At 39.4% G+C, this 21,697-nt stretch overlaps 1 protein-coding gene across 2 annotated transcripts; it reads left to right on the forward strand.

Moving 5' to 3' along the window:
• The first annotated feature begins 677 nt into the window (after positions 1–677).
• LOC134323963 (ras-related protein Rap-2a) lies at positions 678–19,543 on the forward strand. Of its 2 annotated transcripts, XM_063005589.1 has the most exons (3): positions 678–1,148; positions 1,250–1,567; positions 18,055–19,543. In XM_063005589.1, exons 2-3 carry the CDS (start codon positions 1,254–1,256, stop codon positions 18,290–18,292), a joined length of 552 nt encoding a protein of 183 aa, XP_062861659.1. In that variant the 5' UTR covers positions 678–1,148; positions 1,250–1,253; the 3' UTR covers positions 18,293–19,543. The 2 variants fall into 2 exon arrangements, with proteins under 2 accessions (XP_062861659.1, XP_062861658.1); XM_063005588.1 differs by having other exon boundaries at positions 678–1,567.
• The last annotated feature ends 2,154 nt before the right edge of the window (positions 19,544–21,697 follow it).

Genomic DNA, 21,697 nt, shown 5'->3' on the forward strand with positions numbered 1-21,697 from the left:
CAACCAAAAATATCCAGCCAACAGCGCCCCATGAGCAGCGTCCTGTGACCACTGATGAAGGTCTAGAAGATGACCGACTCAAACAGCAGCAATAGATGAGCGATCGTCTCTGACTTTACATCTACAAGGTGAACCAACTAGGTAGGAGTGTCTAACAGAGTGGACACGGTATTTAAAATCTCCAGCAGCACTGCTGTGTCTGATCCACTCATACCAGCACAACACACACTAACACACCACCACCATGTCAGTGTCACTGCAGTGCTGAGAATGATCCACCACCTAAATAATACCTACTCTGTGGTGGTCCTGACCATTGAAGTACAGGGTGGAAGTAGGCTAAAAAGGTATGTAGAGAAACAGATGGACTACAGTCAGTAATTGTAGAACTACAAAGTGCTCCTATATGAAAAGTGGAGCTGATAAAATGGACAGTGAGTGTAGAAACAAGGAGGTGATTTTATAATTAGATTTCAAATTAACAATGAACAAAAAACATCGCTGTATATAAAATATTGATCAGGGTGCAGTAATAGCACAACAAAATATAAAACACACACTATTATTAATAAAAAGTATTAAAATATGGCGTGTTTATGTTTACATTCATTTTTGAATCTGTGCTTCCGTTGATGACGTGCTTCTGCTTGCGCTAGCTACGGAAGCCGGGACGTGCAACTGAAAGGACGGTAACGCGGCGCGGCGCCTGTACGAGTCCCCACCCGAGAGCATGGCGGCGACCGCGGCTGGGCTGGTGCGCACAAGAAGAGGCGGAATGAAAACACAGCCCGGGAACTGGTGCCTTTAACCGTGAACATCGGCTGCTTTAAAAACAGCTCGTTTTCTGTTTGCAGCTCCGACATTGATTCGGAGGCTTTGTTAGCCTAGCCAGAGCTACAGCCGCTGCACGACGTTAGTGAGGCACGGCGGTGATTTAGGACGGTGTGGCTGAGCTCAGCAGCTGATAATAGAGCCCCGCACACCGCTGTAACCGTGCAGCCGCCCGGACTGCGGTGGAAGTCGATGCCTGGTACAAACGAGACGATGCACCGCTTCATGTCCTCCGTGTTTTTATCCGGGCAGCGCGGTTTTGCCTTTGTGCGCCACTTGTTTACTTCTCCGAGCTAAAGCGAGTAGCAGCAGCAGCAGTATGGGAGTCACACGTTCCCGGCCACTGTAACTATAAAACACAGCTTTGCCTTTTAATCCTAGTTTTAATGTTTTAGTGTTTTGTTTTTGTTTATATAAGAGCCATGCGCGAGTATAAAGTGGTGGTACTGGGCAGCGGCGGCGTGGGGAAGTCTGCCCTCACCGTGCAGTTCGTTACCGGCACCTTCATCGAGAAGTACGACCCGACCATCGAGGACTTTTATCGCAAGGAGATCGAGGTGGACTCGTCGCCTTCTGTGCTCGAGATCCTGGACACGGCTGGGACCGAGCAGTTCGCCTCCATGCGCGATCTGTACATTAAGAACGGCCAGGGCTTCATCCTGGTCTACAGCCTGGTCAACCAGCAGAGCTTCCAGGATATCAAGCCCATGAGGGATCAGATCATCCGAGTGAAAAGGTACTGAGCTCCCAGGAACCAGGCCTGCAGCACTGACATAACAGATAGAAATATTTAACCATCACTGCTTTGTATAGAGGCTTTTCTAAGATGCATCAAAGACTAAATTCTTCCAAGTTCTGACATAACAGATAGAGCTTGTGCAGAAGGGCTTTTCACATTTAACCATAACACACAAGTACTTAGACACACATTCTTTGTACTGCTGTGTATCAAAGACTTAATCATTAGAGTCATGAGAACCATAAGAACCATTCTTACATAGATGTTGGCTGTAAATGCTTCCAAGTTCTGCGTATTGTTTAAGATAAGATAAGATAAGATAGCCTTTTATTATCCCACAGGGGGAAATTTGTAGTGTTACAGCAGCTTTCAAGAATATAAAAAATAGAAAATTACAAAGTGTTTACATGTATGTACACATATATTAAAAAGTAAGAATATGTAAAAAAAAAAATTACAGAAATATAAACAGTATTTATGAAGGAAGTTTACCAAATATTGCACAGTTATTAAAAATATTGCACAAAGTACAGCAGGTACAGCAGGTATTGCACATATTTTAAACATAATTGCACAGAGAATATTAAAAACCATGTGAATTATTGTGATGGTGATTATCTACATTTTGGGCGGTGCTGGTTGTAGAGCCTGACAGCAGAAGGAAAAAAGGAAGACTTAACATTATTTAAATGTTAAGTCATGTAGTCTGGTTGATCGGTGTCCTCACCAAAATTTCAGGCATTTCAAGACATTTAGTGGTCACGTTAAAGATATTTAGGGCCGCCTTTTGTTACAAATGGCATAATATAGCCAACTGGTTCTCAAATCATATAATTTTAAATGGCACAAGGTTTGGACACGTATGGCTGAGTGTAGACCAGCAGAGCTTCCAGGATATCAAGCCCATGAGGGATCAGATCATCTGAGTGAAAAGGTACTGAGCTCCCAGGAACCAGGCCTTGAGCTTGTGCAGAAGGGCTTTTCACATTAAACCATAACACACAAGTACTTAGACACACATTCTTTGTACTGCTGTGTATCAAAGACTTAATCATCAATCTTTTAAACTATATCATTTTAAATGGCACAAGGTTTGGAAATATATGGCTGAGTTTAGACCAGCAGAGCTTTTAGGATATCAAGCCCATAAGGGATCAGATCATCCGAGTGAAATGGTACTGAGCTACCAGGAACCAGGCCTGCAGCACTGACATAACACAGATATTTAACCATAACGCACAAGTACTTAGACACACTTTCTTTGTACTGCTATGTATAGAGGCTTTTCTAAGATGCATGCACTATAGACTGAACCATTAGAGTTATGAGATAACCATAAGATGCACCAAGTCAGACTGAAAGTTTTCTACATTGATATTGGCTGTAAATTCTTCCAAGTTCTGTGTATTACTTAGATGTTAATTCATCTAGTCTGGTTGATTGGTGTCCTCACCAAAATTTCAGGCATTTCAGAACATTTAGTGGTCACATTAAAGATATTTAGGGCCGCCTTTTGTTACAAATGGCATAATATAGCCAACTTGTTCTAACTATATCATTTTAAATGGCACAAGGTTTGGAAATATATGGCTGAGTTTAGACCAGCAGAGCTTTCAGCATGTCGAGCCCATGAGGGATCAGATCATCCGAGTGAAAAGGTACTCAGCTCCCAGGAGCCAGGCCTGCAGCACTGACATAACAGGGATATTTAACCATAACACACAAGTACTTACAAACACGTTCTCTGCACTGCTTTGTATAGAGGCTTTTCTAAGATGTATGCAAAGACTATTTTATTTATTTTATTATATAGAACACCTTTATTTGTCATTTATACATTTACAGATGTACCGTACAACGAAATTCTTTTTCCACGTATCCCAGCTTGTTTGGAAGCTGGGGTCAGAGCACAGGGTCAGCCATTGTACGGCTCCCCTGGAGCCAAGAGGGTTTAGAGTCTTGCTCAAGGGCCCAACAGTGGCTGCATGGCAGAGCTGAGATTCGAACTCTCAAACTTAGGATTAATAGCCCAAAGCTTTACCCACTAGGCTACCACTGTCCCCTTAATATTTAAAATATATTTAATATTTTTAGGAACAAGACATTTAGTGGTCACTTTAAAGATATTTAGGGGCGTCTTTTGTTACAAATGCCGCAATATAGCCAACTGATTCTTTAATCTTTTCCACCATATAATTTTAAATGCAACTGGGTTTGGAAATATCTGACTGTAGTGTAGGTCCCGTGTAACCCATACAGTATTCACATTGAACACTAAACACAGATTTTAAACACTGAAAACAAATATAGAAACAGGTCATGCTTTCTGAGAAAATGGTGTCAAATATGTACAGATATTTGCAATGCATTTCTAGGGTCATCTAATGTACCAACTGGACAAACATTTAAGTACCACCAGTGGCACTCATACCAGTTGGGAACCACTTATGCAGGCTAATGTTTCATAAGCTGCACGACTGCTTTCATGTTATGCATCTCCTAGTTTTGAGTTTTGTATTGATTATTGGGAGGTGAGTGCTTCCCTTGTTTGATAGACACAACATAATTCGTCCTGTTGAGTGTGTGTTGGGGGGGGGTAGTAGATTTTACAGTTAGACGAATAATAAAGCTTTGGTATAGTGCAGCATTTTCACCTGTTAGATACACTAAATGGCCAGAGGTATTAAGACAATTATTGAGTTCATGTGTTTGTCACTCCCATTGTTAAGAGGTGATAAATGATTTTATCAATGATTTTATCAAGGACAGAACCTTGATACAGATGTTTCAGCATGACTGTGCTTCTGTGCACAAAGCAGTTTCTATAAAGACATGGTTTGATGAGGTTGGTGTGGAGAAACTTCAGTGGCCTGCACAGAGAACTAACCTCAACACCACTGATCATTTCTGAGATGAATTTTAGGCCAGGCTTTGTCATCCAACATCAGTGCCCAGCCATAATAATCAACTACATATTACTGTCCCCGGTTTTGTGATGGGATGTCCCAAAAAGCCATGGTCAGGTCTCCATATATTTTTGGCATAGTGTATTGCTAAGCTTGGCTTTTCCACTTAAGGACAATCGGGAACTCATTCCATAAGTTTGTGTGCCTTAGTACTAGCTTTAGCTTTAACTCGAGCTAACACTGGATTTGGTTAATTCACTGCTACTTACTAGACCCCCTTGCTTTGTAAACACACTTGGCTGGTACTATGCTATGATGTTACACTGAGACTAATGCACATGTGTACACAGGATATGCAATCCAACCACTCCCCACTTAGTACTGCTACACACTTATTATACAGGGTGCTAAGTGAAGAAGTAATTAGTACAGTATACTAGTGTGCATTTGTGTCTTATAAGCGTAAGGCTTTATTCCGAATAGAGTCATGACAGGTTTCTGGTAGGCATGGCATTTAATGCAAAACACTCTAAACCTTCAGTTCTGTTTTTCTTTCTCTCATAGCCGGATACTGTCTGTGTTCTCTGTGTCTGTGCAGATTTTTTATACAGTGATTTAAATTGATGTTTTAACACAGTCTGCAAAATCGCCCAGTGCCTAGTTTAACTATTCAGAAATATTATTGAGATACACAGTTACTTTCACCACTATGCCTCTTCTATAAATTATGTGCTATAGTTGTACAATGTATGCTTTTAAAATACTTGATTCCCCCCTTTCAAATATCAAAACCAATAAGCAGATCATTCAAAACAAATTTTGGAGCCTACCCCCAACCCCCTCTCACACTGCCTGAATTACTGGCTGTTTGGATTCTAAACCTTAATTTTGCTTCTGGGTGTTTGGTGCCAGATTTTAGGTGCAACATCCTAAACAGGAAATATGTGTCTGAGGTGGCTTTACTAGCTTATTACTGTACTTAACTACCCTGTAATGTAACATTAACTGGTCATTTAAAAGCTGCACTGACGCATCAGTGTGGTGTCAGAACTATAACTGAACTATTACGTAGGATTTAGATATTTGGAATCTCTAAATATCAGTAATGTATGCATATTTCTATACTGCACAGTATTTTTATTTTTTTGCATGTATCCAAATTTTCCCCCCAATCTAGTTGTATCCAATTACCCAGTTGTATTATGCTTCCTCTCTACTGATGCTGATCTTCACTTCTGATTGAGGTGAGCGATACTGTCTCATGGCCCTTCCGATACGTGTGCAGTAGGCGACTGCATCTTTTCACCTGCACGAGGCAAGTTCATATGCGGATCAGCTTTGTGTATGGAGAGCCACACCCTGTCCACTTTATTCCTCTACTCCTCGTAATTGCATTACTTATGAGGTCCCTATCCGGCTTTCCGCCCTGTATGAATAACAAGACAATCGTTGTTCATGTAGCTGCACAGCCCAGACGGATGGCAAAGCTGAGTTTCGAAGCAACGAGTTCGAAATGTCAGCTCTGGTGTGCTAGCGTGTTTTACCACTGCGCCACCTAAGCGGAACTGCGTAGTATTTTAATAACACATTGTTTGTGCACTGATTATACACATTGTTTAATCTTGCAGTATACAGTTTTAGGCACTGCATTGTGCCCAATTTTCCTGTTTGTGTTTTACACTGGGATGAATAACGCATGTGCCGCTTTGCTGATTTATCATATTGCGTCGCTTCTTCCTTATTTGCATAAATTTGAACTTTTGTACTTTGCGTTGCTACCTCTGCCCACTTCAGTTGCTAATGATTGCTCTGCCTTCTGTCCATGTAGACTGGCATATTCATTAAAAATAAGTAAATTCCTATTTCTCTGACATTGTGTCGCTGCTGATGTAAATATGGGGTGGGACCGGATGTATGACAGCACTGCACTGTGGTGATCATTTGGAACAACAGTGCACCTGCTCATTAATTTAATTATCCAATTAATCAGTCATGTGTCAGCAGTACAGTGAGTAAAATCATTTAAACATGAGCCAATAGCTTCAGTTCAAATAAATCAGAATGGTATAAATTGTTATTAATAGTTTCTTTTAATGTTTTTCTGTTTGGGTTGAAGTAAACTGTGGGCCTTTATCTTTTAATTGCTTGGATTGTATTTAGTCACTTGGGGGGGGGTAGTATACTGCTACACACTGTAAATGTTATGTATACATATTTAGACTGCAGCACACACTCCTGAGATGAAATACATAAGATGTGGGTCATAAATCTGATTCTACTAGTAAAAATGATTTTGTTTATTTTATGCAATTCATCACAAATCATATTAGTATAACGGTTTGAGTGAAAATTCAAATTTTTTCAAATTTCAGAATTTCTTAGTATTTAATAAGACCATATTTATGATCAGTAAACAATAGCTGCAGATGTATTCACCTAAACAAACTTATGATGAGTAGATCAAATCTTTATGTTCAAAGTTGTCTAAGTATGTGCTTTAATGGAATGAATGAGATGCAAGAAAATCTGACCGTTTGTTTAAAGAAGTTGACGTGATTAGTAGTGCTTTTCAGTAGTGCCAAATTTATGTAATTTATGTTTCATGGATGCCATTTTTTGCTCAAATGGTTTTGCTGAATGTATAATTTTAGATTTCAGCTGTATTCTTGTACACACGGTCGAGGGTGTGTGAGAAATATGTGTGCTCTAAACTGAGTATCAAAGCAATTTTTTTGGCCCAACTGTTACAACTTATTCTGTCAAAAGGGTTTATTTTTAACTAACAAACAGAACCATGTGAGCACAGTAGCACATGTTAATACTGTTTGTCTTATCACATCAGTGAAATTTTGCATAACATTAGAAATGTTGCACATTGTAGATTCAGTTACTCCAGAGGCTCGGTTGCCACTGTGGGCCATTATCCCTTAATTACTTGAATTGTTTCTAGTCACTTTGGGGAACAAAGGCGTCTGCTACACACTGTAAATGTTATGTATACATATTTAGACCATAGCACAGAGTAGCAGAAGTGCACCCCACCAAAAATCTTAGCTATGTGGTTATGCCCGAGACGAAACAATACTTCATGAATTCCAGATATAGAACAAAGATTAAATGAAAGTTCCACGTTATTGCAGTCAGAATCAGTTAAACCTCTGACTGAAATATCATACAGTACTGTGTAACTTATTTGTCCCCTTATATTTGTCACACTGCTGTTTCAGATCATCCAACTACTTTTAATATTTGATAATAAGTCAACACAAACAGTCTTTAAAAAAAGCACACAATCAAGAAAAACCCCTCCAGTGTGGACCAAAGTTCCTTCTCAGTGATTATTGCAAAAGTTTAATTTGTAGTTGTTACTTCCAAGGGTGGTACAACCATTTCATCAGTACGGGCAATTATTTATTCACTTCATCTTTATTAAATGGAATGATCATTTAAACACTGAATTTTGTGTTTACTCATGTGGTCCTTATCTTTTTAAAATCAGCTAGAAGATCTGAAACATTTAAATGACACAGTGGGGGAAAATACTTTTTACAGCACTGCATTTACACCACAATGCCCTCCTTAATTGAATTATTATATCAAGCTAATAATTGTAGTATTCAAAAACGTATTATTTACATTTTTCATATTTTTTATTCCAGTAAGGCAGTTCTTTACAATAGGAAATACTGTTTCTCTGTTTCTAAAAGGAGTTACAACAGGCAGAGCAAGTGGAAGATGGCATACTACATTTGCCAGTATTTATGTAATTAATTCTACATTGTTACTTAAATAACAAATGCAAATAATAAATTGTTTTTAAAATATTTCCGAACTTGTTAAATGTAGCCCTAATCACGAGTCTACTACACTAACTAAAATAAGTACAAATGTGTTTTCAGAAAATAATACGGTCGGCACAGTGGCTAAGTGGGTAGCACGGCAAGAAGGTCCTGGGTTTGATCCCCAGGTGGGGCGGTCCGGGTCCTTTCTGTGTGGAGTTTGCATGTTCTCCCCGTGTCCGTGTGGGTTTCCCCCGGGGGCTCCGGTTTCCTCCCACAGTCCAAAGACATGCAAGTGAGGTGAATTGTAGGCACTAAATTGTCCATGACTGTGTTCGATATAACCTTGTGAACTGATGAATCTTGTGTAATGAGTAACAACCGTTCCTGTCATGAATGTAACCAAAGTGTAAAACATGATGTTAAAATCCTAATAAACAAAACAGACTGAAAATAAAACAAGTGTTTAACACGTGCAGGTCAGTCACAATAAAAATCCCAATTATTATTATTTGTAACTCTGCATATACAGTAAGATGAAATGCTGATTTCCATCCAGAAAAAAACAATTCATTTTAACATTTTTAATATACCTGACCTCAACATGTATTGGATTAACCTTACAAAGCCTCTTTTGACCGAGTTGGCTCACCTTTCCACTGACACACAGCCACTGAAATCTTGTTTTAAGTTAGTTTGAAATCTCAAAGATCATTACAATCAGTAATCCAAATATTGAAAAGCTGTTTCATAGTGAAGGGATGCTGGAGCCTCGTCAGAAAGTCTTAAGTCATGTTCTGTCAGTAAGGCCTAAGACCCTGTGATCTGGTCAGCCCTGCCCCATTAGCTGGTGTGATCAGTAGAGTGGTGATGTATTATATATAAGCTGTGTCTGCCGGAGCCTTTGTGTGGCTTGGCAGCTGCAAAAAGAGCTGCAGTAAGATTGAAGAGTGCACTAGGTGCATATATATGCATTTAAGTGCTCAAATAATATAGATTTATTCTTACACAGATGGAGTGTGGGAAAATAGAGGGTTAGTTGTCTCAACCAGAGTAGGGTACCCAGCCAGTTTTACTTTAGCCAGTACTTGCTAACTTTGCTAACATTTATTTTAGCATTTTACTAAATCTTAAGCTTAGCCAGTTGACAAGAGTGCCTAAAAATAATTTAAAAACAAAGGAATTAATGTATAGTGATCAGCCATAACATTAAAACCACCTCTTTGTTTCTACACTCACTGTCCATTTTATCAGCTCCACTTACCATATAGAAGCACTTTGTAGTTCTACAATTACTGACTGTAGTCCATCTGTTTCTCTGCATGTTTATTTAGTCTGCTTTCACCCTGTTCTTCAATGGTCAGGACCCACACAGGACCACTACAGAGCAGGTATTATTTAGGTGGTGGATCATTCTCAGCACTGCAGTGACACTGACATGGTGGTGGTGTGTTAGTGTGTGTTGTGCTGGTATGAGTGGATCAGACACAGCAGTGCTGCTGGAGTTTTTAAATACTGTGCCCACTCTATTAGACACTCCTACCTAGTTGGTCCACCTTGTAGATGTAAAGTCAGAGACGATCGCTCATCTATTGCTGCTGTTTGAGTTGGTCATCTTCTAGACCTTCATCAGTGGTCACAGGACGCTGCCCACGGGGCGCTGTTGGCTGGATATATTTTTGGTTGGTGGACTATTCTCAGTCCAGCAGTGACAGTGAGGTGTTTAAAAACTCCATCAGCATTGCTGTGTCTTATCTACTCATACCAACACAACACACACTAACACACCACCACCATGTCAGTGTCACTGCAGTGCTGAGAATGATCCACCACCTAAATAATACCTGCTGTGTAGTGGTCCTGTGGGGGTCCTGACCATTGAAGAACAGCATGAAAGGGGGCTAACAAAGCATGCAGAGAAACAGATGGACTACAGTCAGTAATTGTAGAACTACAATTATTTATGCAAGTATTTTAGCTTACAACAGACTGTGGGAACAATATGTGGTTTTAGTCTTTTTGATTTGAGTTTTTGTTTACTGCTGATTAAGTTACTGGCAGACTATTGTGTACCAGTAAGTATTAAACATCACCAGGATTTTGCTGTAATCTGCTCTTTTACAAACATGCAAGCTTTTCTACAAATTGCACTTTAAACAGCTGATGCGTAAGTTCTTTTCAAGTGAGGTGCATTATTGTGCTGGGATACTTTATTGATATTAAATTTAAAAAAATATCATAGCAATCTACTGAATAAATGTTTTTTTTTGTTTGTTTGTTTTTTACATGAGTTTCTGGACTTTTTGAGCACATTATTCTAGCCACTACAATGTCATACAGACTACATTCCCAGACTTCCTTGTACTGCACAAGATTGATGTTATACAGTGCATTGAAATTCATCTCTTGTTTGTAGTAACTCACCAACTCGCCAGAGAAAAAACACTTTTATTTCCGGCTTTTATTTTTCCCCTATGAAAAATGGTGTAGATTTATCTTGTGTGAGTCACAAGTTTAGCATAGAGGCTCTAAGTAGCAACATGTCTGTCTTTTCTGCAAGATTTGTTCTAGTTTGTGAAGGACAAAAACAAATGTGCACTGGATATCAATGATTTGGATATATAAACCCCATTTTTGGAAATGCTGGGTATTCACATTGTTGGTTCACATGAATAACCTGGTGTCCTTTCTCCTTTGTCCTGAGCTCTGTTTATTTTTAGAAAGACTTTTGTCCTACTACTGAATGTCTTTGGGTCAAATCCTTTAGCTCTAGCTACCCCCAACGATCAGCCCCGAAGCTGATTTCTTCCACCTTTAGGATTTGTGATCAGGAGGAAAAGTTTTTCCTGTTTCAAAACTGTGTTTTGTTTTAGAGTCTGCTGCAGCACTTCAATATCAATGATTCTAAATTATTGTATGCTTTTTATTTTAATGTTGCTGCTTTTATACACATACTGTTTTTTTTTTTAATCTGCAAATATAGACTACTGTGTGCTTTATTTTGCTGCCATACATGATGCCATACACCAATCTAAAGTGCAGGTGTGAAACCACAAGCTGTATTACCCAAAGAGTAAAGTCTTACATTTTGTTTTATTAGCTCTGCAGCAGTTATACATCTGTTCTCTCCGTTTCAAAGAATCTGACTGTCACTTTTTTAATAAATTAGATTTATCAGAAGAAATGTAATATTTGCACAAATCTGGTAATAAGTTGATTATTTACATGTTAAATACACTTAGAAATGAAAAAGCTTTTCATATGGAAAGGTTCATACTTGAGTCATACTCATACAACAAAGGTTTAATTAAAAGAACGAATTCTTTTTATACACCTTAAGGCTGATCCGGTGGCGCAGCGGTAAAAAGTTTGCTAGCACACATACATCGTATCGAATCTCAGCTCTGCCTTTCCGACAGGGCTGGGCGGCTGCATGAACAACGATTGGCTGTTGTTCGTAGGGCCAGTGATAGCTCAGTGGTTAAGGTACTGGACTAGTAAACAGAAGGTTGCCGGTTCAAGCCCCGCCACCACCAAGTTGCCACTGTTGGGTCCCTGAGCAAGGCCCTTAACCCTCAATTGCTCATCGTGTTCAGCTCATTGTGTAAGTCGCTTTGGATAAAAGCGTCTGCTAAATGCTGAAAATGTAAATGTAAAAAGTCGGATCATAGGTCTTCATAACTGGTGCGACTGCGGCCGACTGTGGCTGACTGATGGCTCCTGCTGAGGCTGAGGAATAGTGCTGATGGGGGTGTGGCCCTCCATACACAGTGCTCGTCAGTGTATGAACTCGACTCGTGCAGGTAAAAAATGCAGTCTGTCCTGACTGTATGTGCCGGAGGGGGCATATGTTGGCATCCTCAGTCAGCGGTGAAGGGTCGAATCAGTATAGAGGACGCATTCAGGGTAAGAACTGAAACTTACTCACTCAAAGCTGAAAACAATGTCCATATTAGGAAAATATTTGATTAGGAAAATATATCGTTGTGTTAAACCAGGTTTTTAGCTTAGATCAGAGAGTCTGTAGGTCCCTAAAGTGTTCCATTCATAAAATGTAATATCAGACTGAGTTGTAATATCAGACTGTCACACCTTATGCCCCAAACACATTTGATCTTTATTATAATATCAGAATTTAGTGTTAGGAATTGTAACTAGCTCCTAGATTAAAGTAAGAGCAAACCTTTACATGTGGAAATAAATAAGGCTGAGCAAGCTTTGGATTAACTTTATACGTTAGGACGGCACGGTGGCTAAGTGGGTATCACTGTTGCCTAACAGCAAGAAGGTCCTGGGTTCGATCCCCAGATGGGGCGGTTCGGGTCCTTTCTGTGTGGAGTTTACATGTTCTCCTTGAGTCTGCGTGGATTTACTCCAGGTGCTCTGGTTTCCTCCCACAGTCCAAAGACATGTAAGTGAGGTAAATTGGAGATACAAAATTGTCCATGACTGTGTTTGATATAACCTTGTGAACTGATGAACCTTGTGTAATGAGTAACTACCGTTCCTGTCATGAACATAACCAAAGTGTAAAACATGACGTTGAAATCCTAATAAACAAACTAACAAACATATTTTAACATAAACTCTATGTTATGACACAGTTGTTCTGACGTTAGTGCGAATTGTTTTTTTTTTTATTATTATTTATTGCTGTCTGTGCATTGGTGAAAGTCTTGTGCATTGTTTTTTGTAGTTTGACTTGGCAGTAGTAGCTTAGTGGTTAAGGTACTGGACTAGTAATCACAATGTTGTTGATTCAGGCTCCATTTAAGCCAGGTGGTCACAATTGTCCTCAACTGCTTGTGTTTATTCATCACAACTGTAAGTCACCTTGTGTTTGCTAAACGCTGTAAATGCAAGTGCCCACAACTTCAGTTTTTTATATACATACTTTTTTATGCATTTTCTCCCCATTTTCCTCTCGATTTAGCGCACTCAATTTTGTCCTACACTGCTGAGAGATACCAGATTGCATCCGAGGAGAGCCACCCACCCACACATAGTCCGGCCCTCACCCTGCAGATACGGTGGCCATTTAGTATCTGCTGCAGGCACTGCCAATCATGCCCGCCAGATGACGCCCAGCTGACCGGTGGCAACACCGAGTTTCGAACCGAGGAGCGCCTATATACATACTTTTGACCATGTAGTGAATGTTCATGTTTTTAAATGCACAGTCTGTGTCTCTTGCATTTTTTCTCTTTGTCTCTGTAAGAGATGAAGTGTGGGGATGAAGTGTATAATACGTAGTAGGCCCTGGTCAAGCATTTTACTGTGACGGCCACCATAAAGGCTCATCACACCACTCCCTTTCCTTTTTCCCCCTGCATGTATACAAGTCTCACATCCTCATGAAACACACATCCCCAAAACCACTTTTATGTTTATCCCCCTCCCTAGTTACACAGCACTGAGTCCACCACTATAATCAGGGGTTTATTTAAAGAGCTGTATTGTAGGGCTGCATGCCTTGTGCCTGTGTGTGTACTTGTGAGTTGTGTGTTTGTTTGTGTGTGTGTGTGTCTAAAAATAGTTCACTGTGGGTCTGAGACCATATTTCCAAACAAACTCTGACACCCACAGATCACTTAGCAGTTGTACAGTAGATTTATGCCGGTCCCCTTGCCATTTTGTAACTTAATGAACGTTTTAGCAAAAACCCTCGTAGGGGTATCTGGATAAACCAATATTTTGTTTTGATTTATCCAAATCCATTTCCTATGGAGTTGAACGGTGCAGCTCACCGCTTTGATGCACTCTTTTTACAGCTTGCCGCTGCACTCGAAGTTCAATCTGATTGAACTTTGACCTAGTTTGCCACTGACCTTCTCAAAGCGCCGCTAATGAGATATATTGTTTATATGATGTAACATCTCAAAGGTGGCATGAAGAAACCGATTCACAAACCCCTGAACTGTTGTATTCCACTTTAAATGAGAACCATGGCATAGTGAGATGCCAGCTGTGATTAGTGAGCTGTGAAATAGGGAGAGCAGGTTTGCATTTTAGACAGCAATCCCACGCATACTATTTCTGGAATCGCTAGTTGTGACTTTGTAGCTCTCTAATAAGATTTAATGTACCTTTTCATTGAAGCAATGAGGTTTCATTAAACCATTTCCCCTTTTTTAATATTCTCACCACAGCCAGTGTTCTTGTTAATATACATTTCATACAAAACTGAATGTAAAGAACTGGCAGTACTGTTAGTCAGGATTGTGCATTGTTTTCAAGCAAGTTCTTCTCCAGTTACTTTTAAAAACAAATGGTTTGTTTGTTTGTTTATTTGGTTACATTCATGACAGGAACGGTAGTTACTCATTACACAAGATTCATCAGTTCACAAGGTTATATCAAACACAGTCATGGACAATTTTGTATCTCCAATTTACCTCACTTGCATGTCTTTGGACTGTGGGAGGAAACCGGAGCACCCGGAGGAAACCCACACAGACACGGGGAGAACATGTAAACTCCACACAGAAAGGACCCGGACCGCCCCACCTGGGGATCGAACCCAGGACCTTCTTGCTGTGAGGCGACAGTGCTACCCACTTAGCCACCGTGCCGCCCTAAAAACAATTGGAAAGCTTGACTTGGCACAGAGCAAGTTTCCACTTTGCATCAGTCTTTCTCAGAAATGACAGCAGCATGTCTGGATATTGTTGATTATATAGCTTTTACTGTGCATAGTGGAGTCCTAACTTGTATTTAGGTTTCCCAGAGTAATTCTATGTCTGTGTGGTTATGTATATATATTACAGGAGTCACTGGCATTTAGTATTGATTTTTGTCCTTGCACTTTGTACACAGAAATGTACCCAGATTTTTTTAAATAATGTTCTGGACTGTACATGAGGAAATTCCATTTAATCATGCTGATGAAATGTTGTTCTTAAACTGTTGGAGCTTTTGCTTTAACCTTATTTTGCCTGTTGTTCAGATATGGGCGGGACTAAGCCGGATGGGGTCTCTCTTCCATGACTGGTGCAGTTACGACCTCTGCTGGCTGATTGATGGTGCCTGCACAGAGATGAGAAAAGAGTGCTGTCAGGGTGTGTCTCTCCGTACACAACACTGAGCTGCACTGCACTCATCAAAGTGCAGGTGATAAAATGCATACAGCATGCTGCCCACGTGTCGGAGGGGGTGTGGGTTAGCTTCGTTCTCCTCAATCAGAGCAGGGATCGGCATTGGTGGAGAGGAGGCATGATGCAATCGGGCAATTGGACGCGCTAAAGGGGAGAAAATGCATAAACAAAAATATATGAAGAAATATTTTATATACTTTTTTGTATTTTCCTATCGATATTTAATTCTATATCTTCCATCTTTTAGATTATATAATATTTACTCTTTACAATAAAAATAATAAAAGACAAAGAAACAAATAATTAAGATACAGGTAGATTAAGACATAATGAGATGAATAAGCAGTAAAGTGTCCTTGGGTGTCTTGAAAGGCGTTTATTAAATACAATATTATTATTATTATTATTATCAATAAACTTGATAAGGCCTTGGGTGGTGCAGCAATCTATCAAGCTAGCCCACCATCTCTGAGACCTGGGCTCGAACCTTAGCAGTGCTACACGACATAGTGTCAAACAATTGGTAATGTTGGTTGGCGCCCTGTTCGGGGTATTCCTGCCTTGCGCCCAGTGTTTCTTTGTAGAATCGGCTGATAAAATGTAAATAAAATGCAAAAATAAAGTTGATCCAAATCATTTGCAGACTTTTTGCAGATTTGTTGTTCATTTTCTCCATTTGTATTATGTAAGAAGAAATTAATTCTGCTTTCCACAAAGTTGAATCAGTTCATCTGGACACAAGTTTGTTGTAGAGATACGTTTCGTCACTCATTCGGATCGAGTGACGAAACGTATCTCTACAACAAACTTGTGTCCAGATGAACTGATTCAACTTTGTGGATTTGTGTACCTGGATTATTGAAAAACTGTATGCTCTTGTTTTTAGTAGTGCCAAGATGTCAGTCAGTTCCCCACCATGACCAGGCTTTAGATCAGTGTTCAGATCAGTGTCTTTTTATCATAAATGAACAAAAGATTTTTTATAAGTATTTAAACTCTCCTAGTGCTGGAGATTCTGATCCCAAATCCTCTTGTTACATGCAGAACTAACCTACATGTTAACACACCATTGTGTACTTTGGCTTTTTAGCCTATAGTGCATAATTTAATGCCATTAATATTTAATAGAGGAAAGCCAGAGTTTATTGAGTAACAGAGAGTGATGGAGTTTGTTGCCTTTACCAGAGGGGTGAAAAAGGCAAATCTAGAAAATCACAATCTGCAGTGCCTTGTACATTTAAATCATAGTACTTAGTCAGAATGACAGGGAACAATAATATTTAGCCTTTGCTGACTCATTAGAATCTCTACATCACTCCGGTCTTCTCATGGTCATGGCCCACACTGACCACACTCAAGTCAAAGGCAGGAAACTCCTTGTTTATGTTATGACAAACACCCCCAGCTTTGCATCTGATCTACAGAAACGTATTCCTGTTTGAAGGACCTCACAGTTAACCCTCTGTTCTTATTAATGTTGTGCAGCTAAATATTAAGTGTCTTCTTACATATTTTCTACATTTTTTGCGTAAGTTGTTTTCACAGCTGTGACTTTTGTTATTCAGAGCAGAATTTCCTTCCCACTGAGGCAGTACAATATTTCTTCACTATTAGAATAACTATATTTGACCATAACTAGCATTTTCTTCTGAAAATGTGTTGTACTGTCGCAAATGATTATTTTTTATATTGTGAAAAGCAACTTAATAGACTTTTGTAGACTTTGTGTTGCTGAACATTTCTGTATTATATATTACTGTAAAATACATACAGTATACATACCCTTTATAAAAATGGTCATTTATCAATTTAAACATCACCATAATACACAGTAGTAGTGGTAACACAACATGAAAAAAATTAGCTATGCTTGGTCATTTTGTCTGGATGAAAGAAAGGACATTCCAGTCTCCCAGGATGGTCAATGGTTTCACTGTGTCAACATGTAGTAAAAACCAGTAAATGTGACTTATCTAACAGCTGCAAACACAGAGTTGGTTTTGTTTGCAGCAGTAGTGCATGCTAAGAACAGTGGTTGCTACACAGGGCAACCAGAGGCTAACAAGCAGTTGCCAGCTGCCTTATCCTTGTGTTTAAGGGTGATGGGGTAAATGCTAAATTGAAGACTTGCTGCAGACAAGGTTGACCTTATAGCCATGGTTTTAAGAAGTTGCAGTTTTTCTAGACTAGATGATAGATTGTTTAAAAATTAATAGGTTTCTGTTTAAAATGTAAAGTAGGAGTGTTTGGTATTCAAGTTGGTGTGAAACATAGTGGTTGTTCTTATTGCTTATAACTCTTACAATGATGGACCAATCATGTTTTTTTTTTTACTAACTGTGATGCCAAGAAATGTAAAAAGTCTTGTTAGTGGTATAGTCAACAGTTCAAATCCCAAATGACTTCAGTACTTTAGTTACAAAACCCTACAATAGAAAGCTATTTGATCAATTTGTGGACTAGTAACTAAACCCAAGATTATGACAAATGTGTTATTGAAATGTCAGTTTGGTGTACAGTTATAAGTATTTGAAAGGTATTTCTCCTTACAAAAGAGTGTCAGTCTAGTCCAATATGAATGAAAGCAACAGTTTGTGGTTTTACAAATGTGATTTACATTAGAAACACCTTAAGCCTAGTTGTTATCATGTAGTCAATTTTAAAACTGTCAAGTATTTTAAACTGCCATGTTTTGTGTCTTACAGGTATGAGAAGGTGCCTGTGATTCTGGTGGGGAATAAGGTGGATCTGGAGAGTGAGCGGGAGGTGTCGGTCAGCGAGGGGCAGGCTCTGGCTGAGGAATGGGGCTGCCCCTTTATTGAGACCTCGGCCAAGAGCAAGACCATGGTGGACGAACTGTTTGCCGAGATCGTTCGACAGATGGACTACGCAGCACAGCCGGACAAAGATGATCCTTGCTGCTCATCCTGCAATATACAATAACCCTCTATTATGAGGACACACACACAGTATACACACACATGCAGGCACAGTCATGACACACATACATGAAAAAAACAACACAAATTTTAGGTGTTCTTCTTTTGGTGCATCATTTTCATCATAGTGTCATTTATTCTGGCTTATATGTCCATGGTTAACAGGGCAAGTCATGAGACTTTTATCATTTTATATGATTGACTTTCTGAAACACAGAGATGTGCACTGGCCTTATGATTGCTCTACTGGAGATGGTGTCTGCTGTGCTCTGGGCCTTGTTAACCCTATCTAACCTAGACTATCTCTTTTTCATAGTTTTTAGACCTATTTTGGTTGTATGGTTGTGGATTTACTGACTGAGAGTTGTATAGCAGAATTACACCTCAACCATAAGGATGTTACACAACTTTGACACTACCAAAAAAAAAACTTTAAAAGGCCTTCTGGTGATTTTTTTTTTTTTTTTTTGGTTCATTAGTCTTCAGTTTGAGACTGTAGATGGTATTTTTCTTTCTTGAACATCAGTGTGATGGTGCTGTGTGTTAGTTGTGTTTTGTGTTCTTGGAAATGTTACAAGACCACAAAAAGCCCAGAACTCAATTGTACTGAAACAAGTGTTATCCAGCCTTTGAATTTCTGCTCCTAAAAGCTTTTGTTTGGTTATAAGCTTAAGTTTTAGGTTTTACTTTCTTTACGATTTACATTAGCAGCATTTAGCTGGCGCTTTTATCCAAAGCGACTTAGTTATGACAATACAATTTGAGCAATTGAGGGTTAAGGGCCTTGCTCAGGGGCCCAATAGTGGCAACTTGGCAGTGGTGGGGCTCAAACCGGCATCCTTCTGATTACTAGCCAGTACCTTAACGGCTGAGCTACCACTGCCCTTATATGGTGCCATTAGACTCTGCTCTACTTGTACTATTTCACCATGGAGGAATGAGAAGCAAACATCAAACTCATAATAGCAGTAATAGAAATACATGTGGACATTGCCAGTTCCACTGCTTCCCCGTGAGACTGTGAACTAGATGCATGGCCAGAAACTGGTAAATAGCCAGAAGCAACTGAGATTATTTGAAGCCGTTTTAAAGAGTTTGAGCCAAAACGACGATCACTCCGGTCAGACCAGAGGAGCGAGGTGCTGTGTATTCATTGTTGATTTTATATTTTTTTATGTGAACATTTACTCTCTCCCTTCCTGAATGAATGGTGACACTATTTTATTTAGCACCTGAATAAAGTGTGTTCAACTCATCGTGACTCTGCTTGCTTTATATACTTTACTGAACACTTTAACTCCAGTTTTGACAAAAAAAGCCAAGTTTGCTGCTTTTGCCTGAATAGCAGGTCTGAACCCTGTCGATGGAACAGGCATCAGTGCCTGAGAGTTTAAGAGATTTTAAAAGCTTCTTTCTGGGTCATGGGAAATGTATTTTCTAGTCACTTAAAGTATAACTATTTTGGGCATACACTAGGAATGTATGCCCAAAATACAGGAGGCAGATTGGTTAACATGAGCTGCCCCTAGATGTAAAAAAAAAAAGTACACCAATCAGCCATAACATTAAAACCACCTCCTTGTTTCTACACTCACTGTCCATTTTATCAGCTCCACTTACCATATAGGAGCACTTTGTAGTTTTACAATTACTGACTGTAGTCCATCTGTTTCTCTGCATGCTAGTTGTTGTTGTTAGCCCCCTTTCATGCTGTTTTTCAATGGTCAGGACTCTCACAGAACAGGTATTATTTAGGTGGTGGCTCATTCCCAGCACTGCAGTGACACTGACATGGTGGTGGTGTGTTAGTGTGTGTTGTGCTGGTATGAGTGGATAAGACACAGCAATGCTGCTGGATTTTTTAAACACCTTACTGTCACTGCTGGACTGAGAATAGTCCACCAACCAAAAATATATCCAGCCAACAGCACCCTGTGGGCAGCATCCTGTGACCACTGATGAAGGTCTAGAAGATGACCAACTCAAACAGCAGCAATAGATGAGCGATCGTCTCTGACTTTACATCTACAAGGTCGACCAACTACTGTAGGTGGGAGTGTCTAATAGAGTGGACAGTGAGTGGACACAGTATTTAAAAACTCCAGCAGCGCTGCTGTTTCTGATCCACTCATACCAGCACAACACACACTAACACACCACCACCATGTCATTGTCACTGCAGTGCTGAGAATGATCCACCACCTAAATAATACCTACTCTGTAGTGGTCCTGACTATTGAAGAACAGGGTGAAAGCAGGCTAAAAAGGTATGTAGAGAAACAGATGGACTGCAGTCAGTAATTGTAGAACTACAAAGTGTGGTAAGTGGAGCTTCTATATGGTAAGTGGAGCTGATAAAATGGACAGTGTAGAAACAAGGAGGTGGTTTTAATGTTATGGCCAATTGGTGCATTGTCCAGGGCGTAGACAAATACACTATCGGGTGGGTACGTTTGTTGTAGTTTTACACACACACACACACCACATCTGTAAAAATTAGGACATTATGTAAAATGATGTAAGAGGAGAATCTAATTTATTTCTCTTGATTTTTTTATTTACCTGATAAATGTAGACAGAAAAGATTTCCGATGTTTTCATTTATCAACTTAATTGTATTTTTATATAGAAGCACATTTAGAATTTGATGTCTGCAATTCACTGAAAAAGGATTTCAGTTTTGCTTTTTCTTTTAAATGTGTGTGCACTCTAGAGTACAGTAGATACGTTTAATTGTTGAGATTTGGTTCATGCTCAGATGTTGACAGCAGTTTTAAGCTTCACTAACACTAAAGGCAGTAGTGAGGAAAAAAGCTCATAATGATTGTGTCAGTTCTTGCTGGAGTGTTCTGGTTGTAAATTCGATATTCAGCCCAATTAAGAGGTTATTTTAACCGTAACAGCTTCTCTGCTACTGATGTTAAGAGACAAAAGAGAGAGAAATAAGAAGAATGGTCATGTCCTTCTTTTGATGTTTTCTCAATCAGTGAAACTAAAAGCATGAAACATTTAAACTCTTGAGCTGAGACTATATGTATGTTTATGCTTTCAGCACATATGCACACACGGTGACTTAAACACTTAAGTGTCATGTTTAATTTTAATATTTGCCTTACCAATAACAGTTTTCAGCTGACTGTCTTTAAAAAGTATTCTTTGTCTACTGACCCATTTTTTTGCCCAAGTTAAATGTTTCACTGTTTTCTGAGTCTTCTGTACCACCGTTACCAATTGGACAGTGCTCGATCAACTGATCAACAGTACTCGAATAGTAATCGAACCAGAAGGGTAAAGCTGGCACCTGCTTCCTACGAGATACACTATATTGCCAAAGGTATTCACTCACCCATCCAAATAATTGAATTCAGGTGTTCCAATCACTTCCATGGCCACAGGTTTATAATACCAA

This window comes from Trichomycterus rosablanca, chromosome 12, assembly GCF_030014385.1.
Source record: "Trichomycterus rosablanca isolate fTriRos1 chromosome 12, fTriRos1.hap1, whole genome shotgun sequence".
Taxonomy (NCBI): domain Eukaryota; kingdom Metazoa; phylum Chordata; class Actinopteri; order Siluriformes; family Trichomycteridae; genus Trichomycterus; species Trichomycterus rosablanca.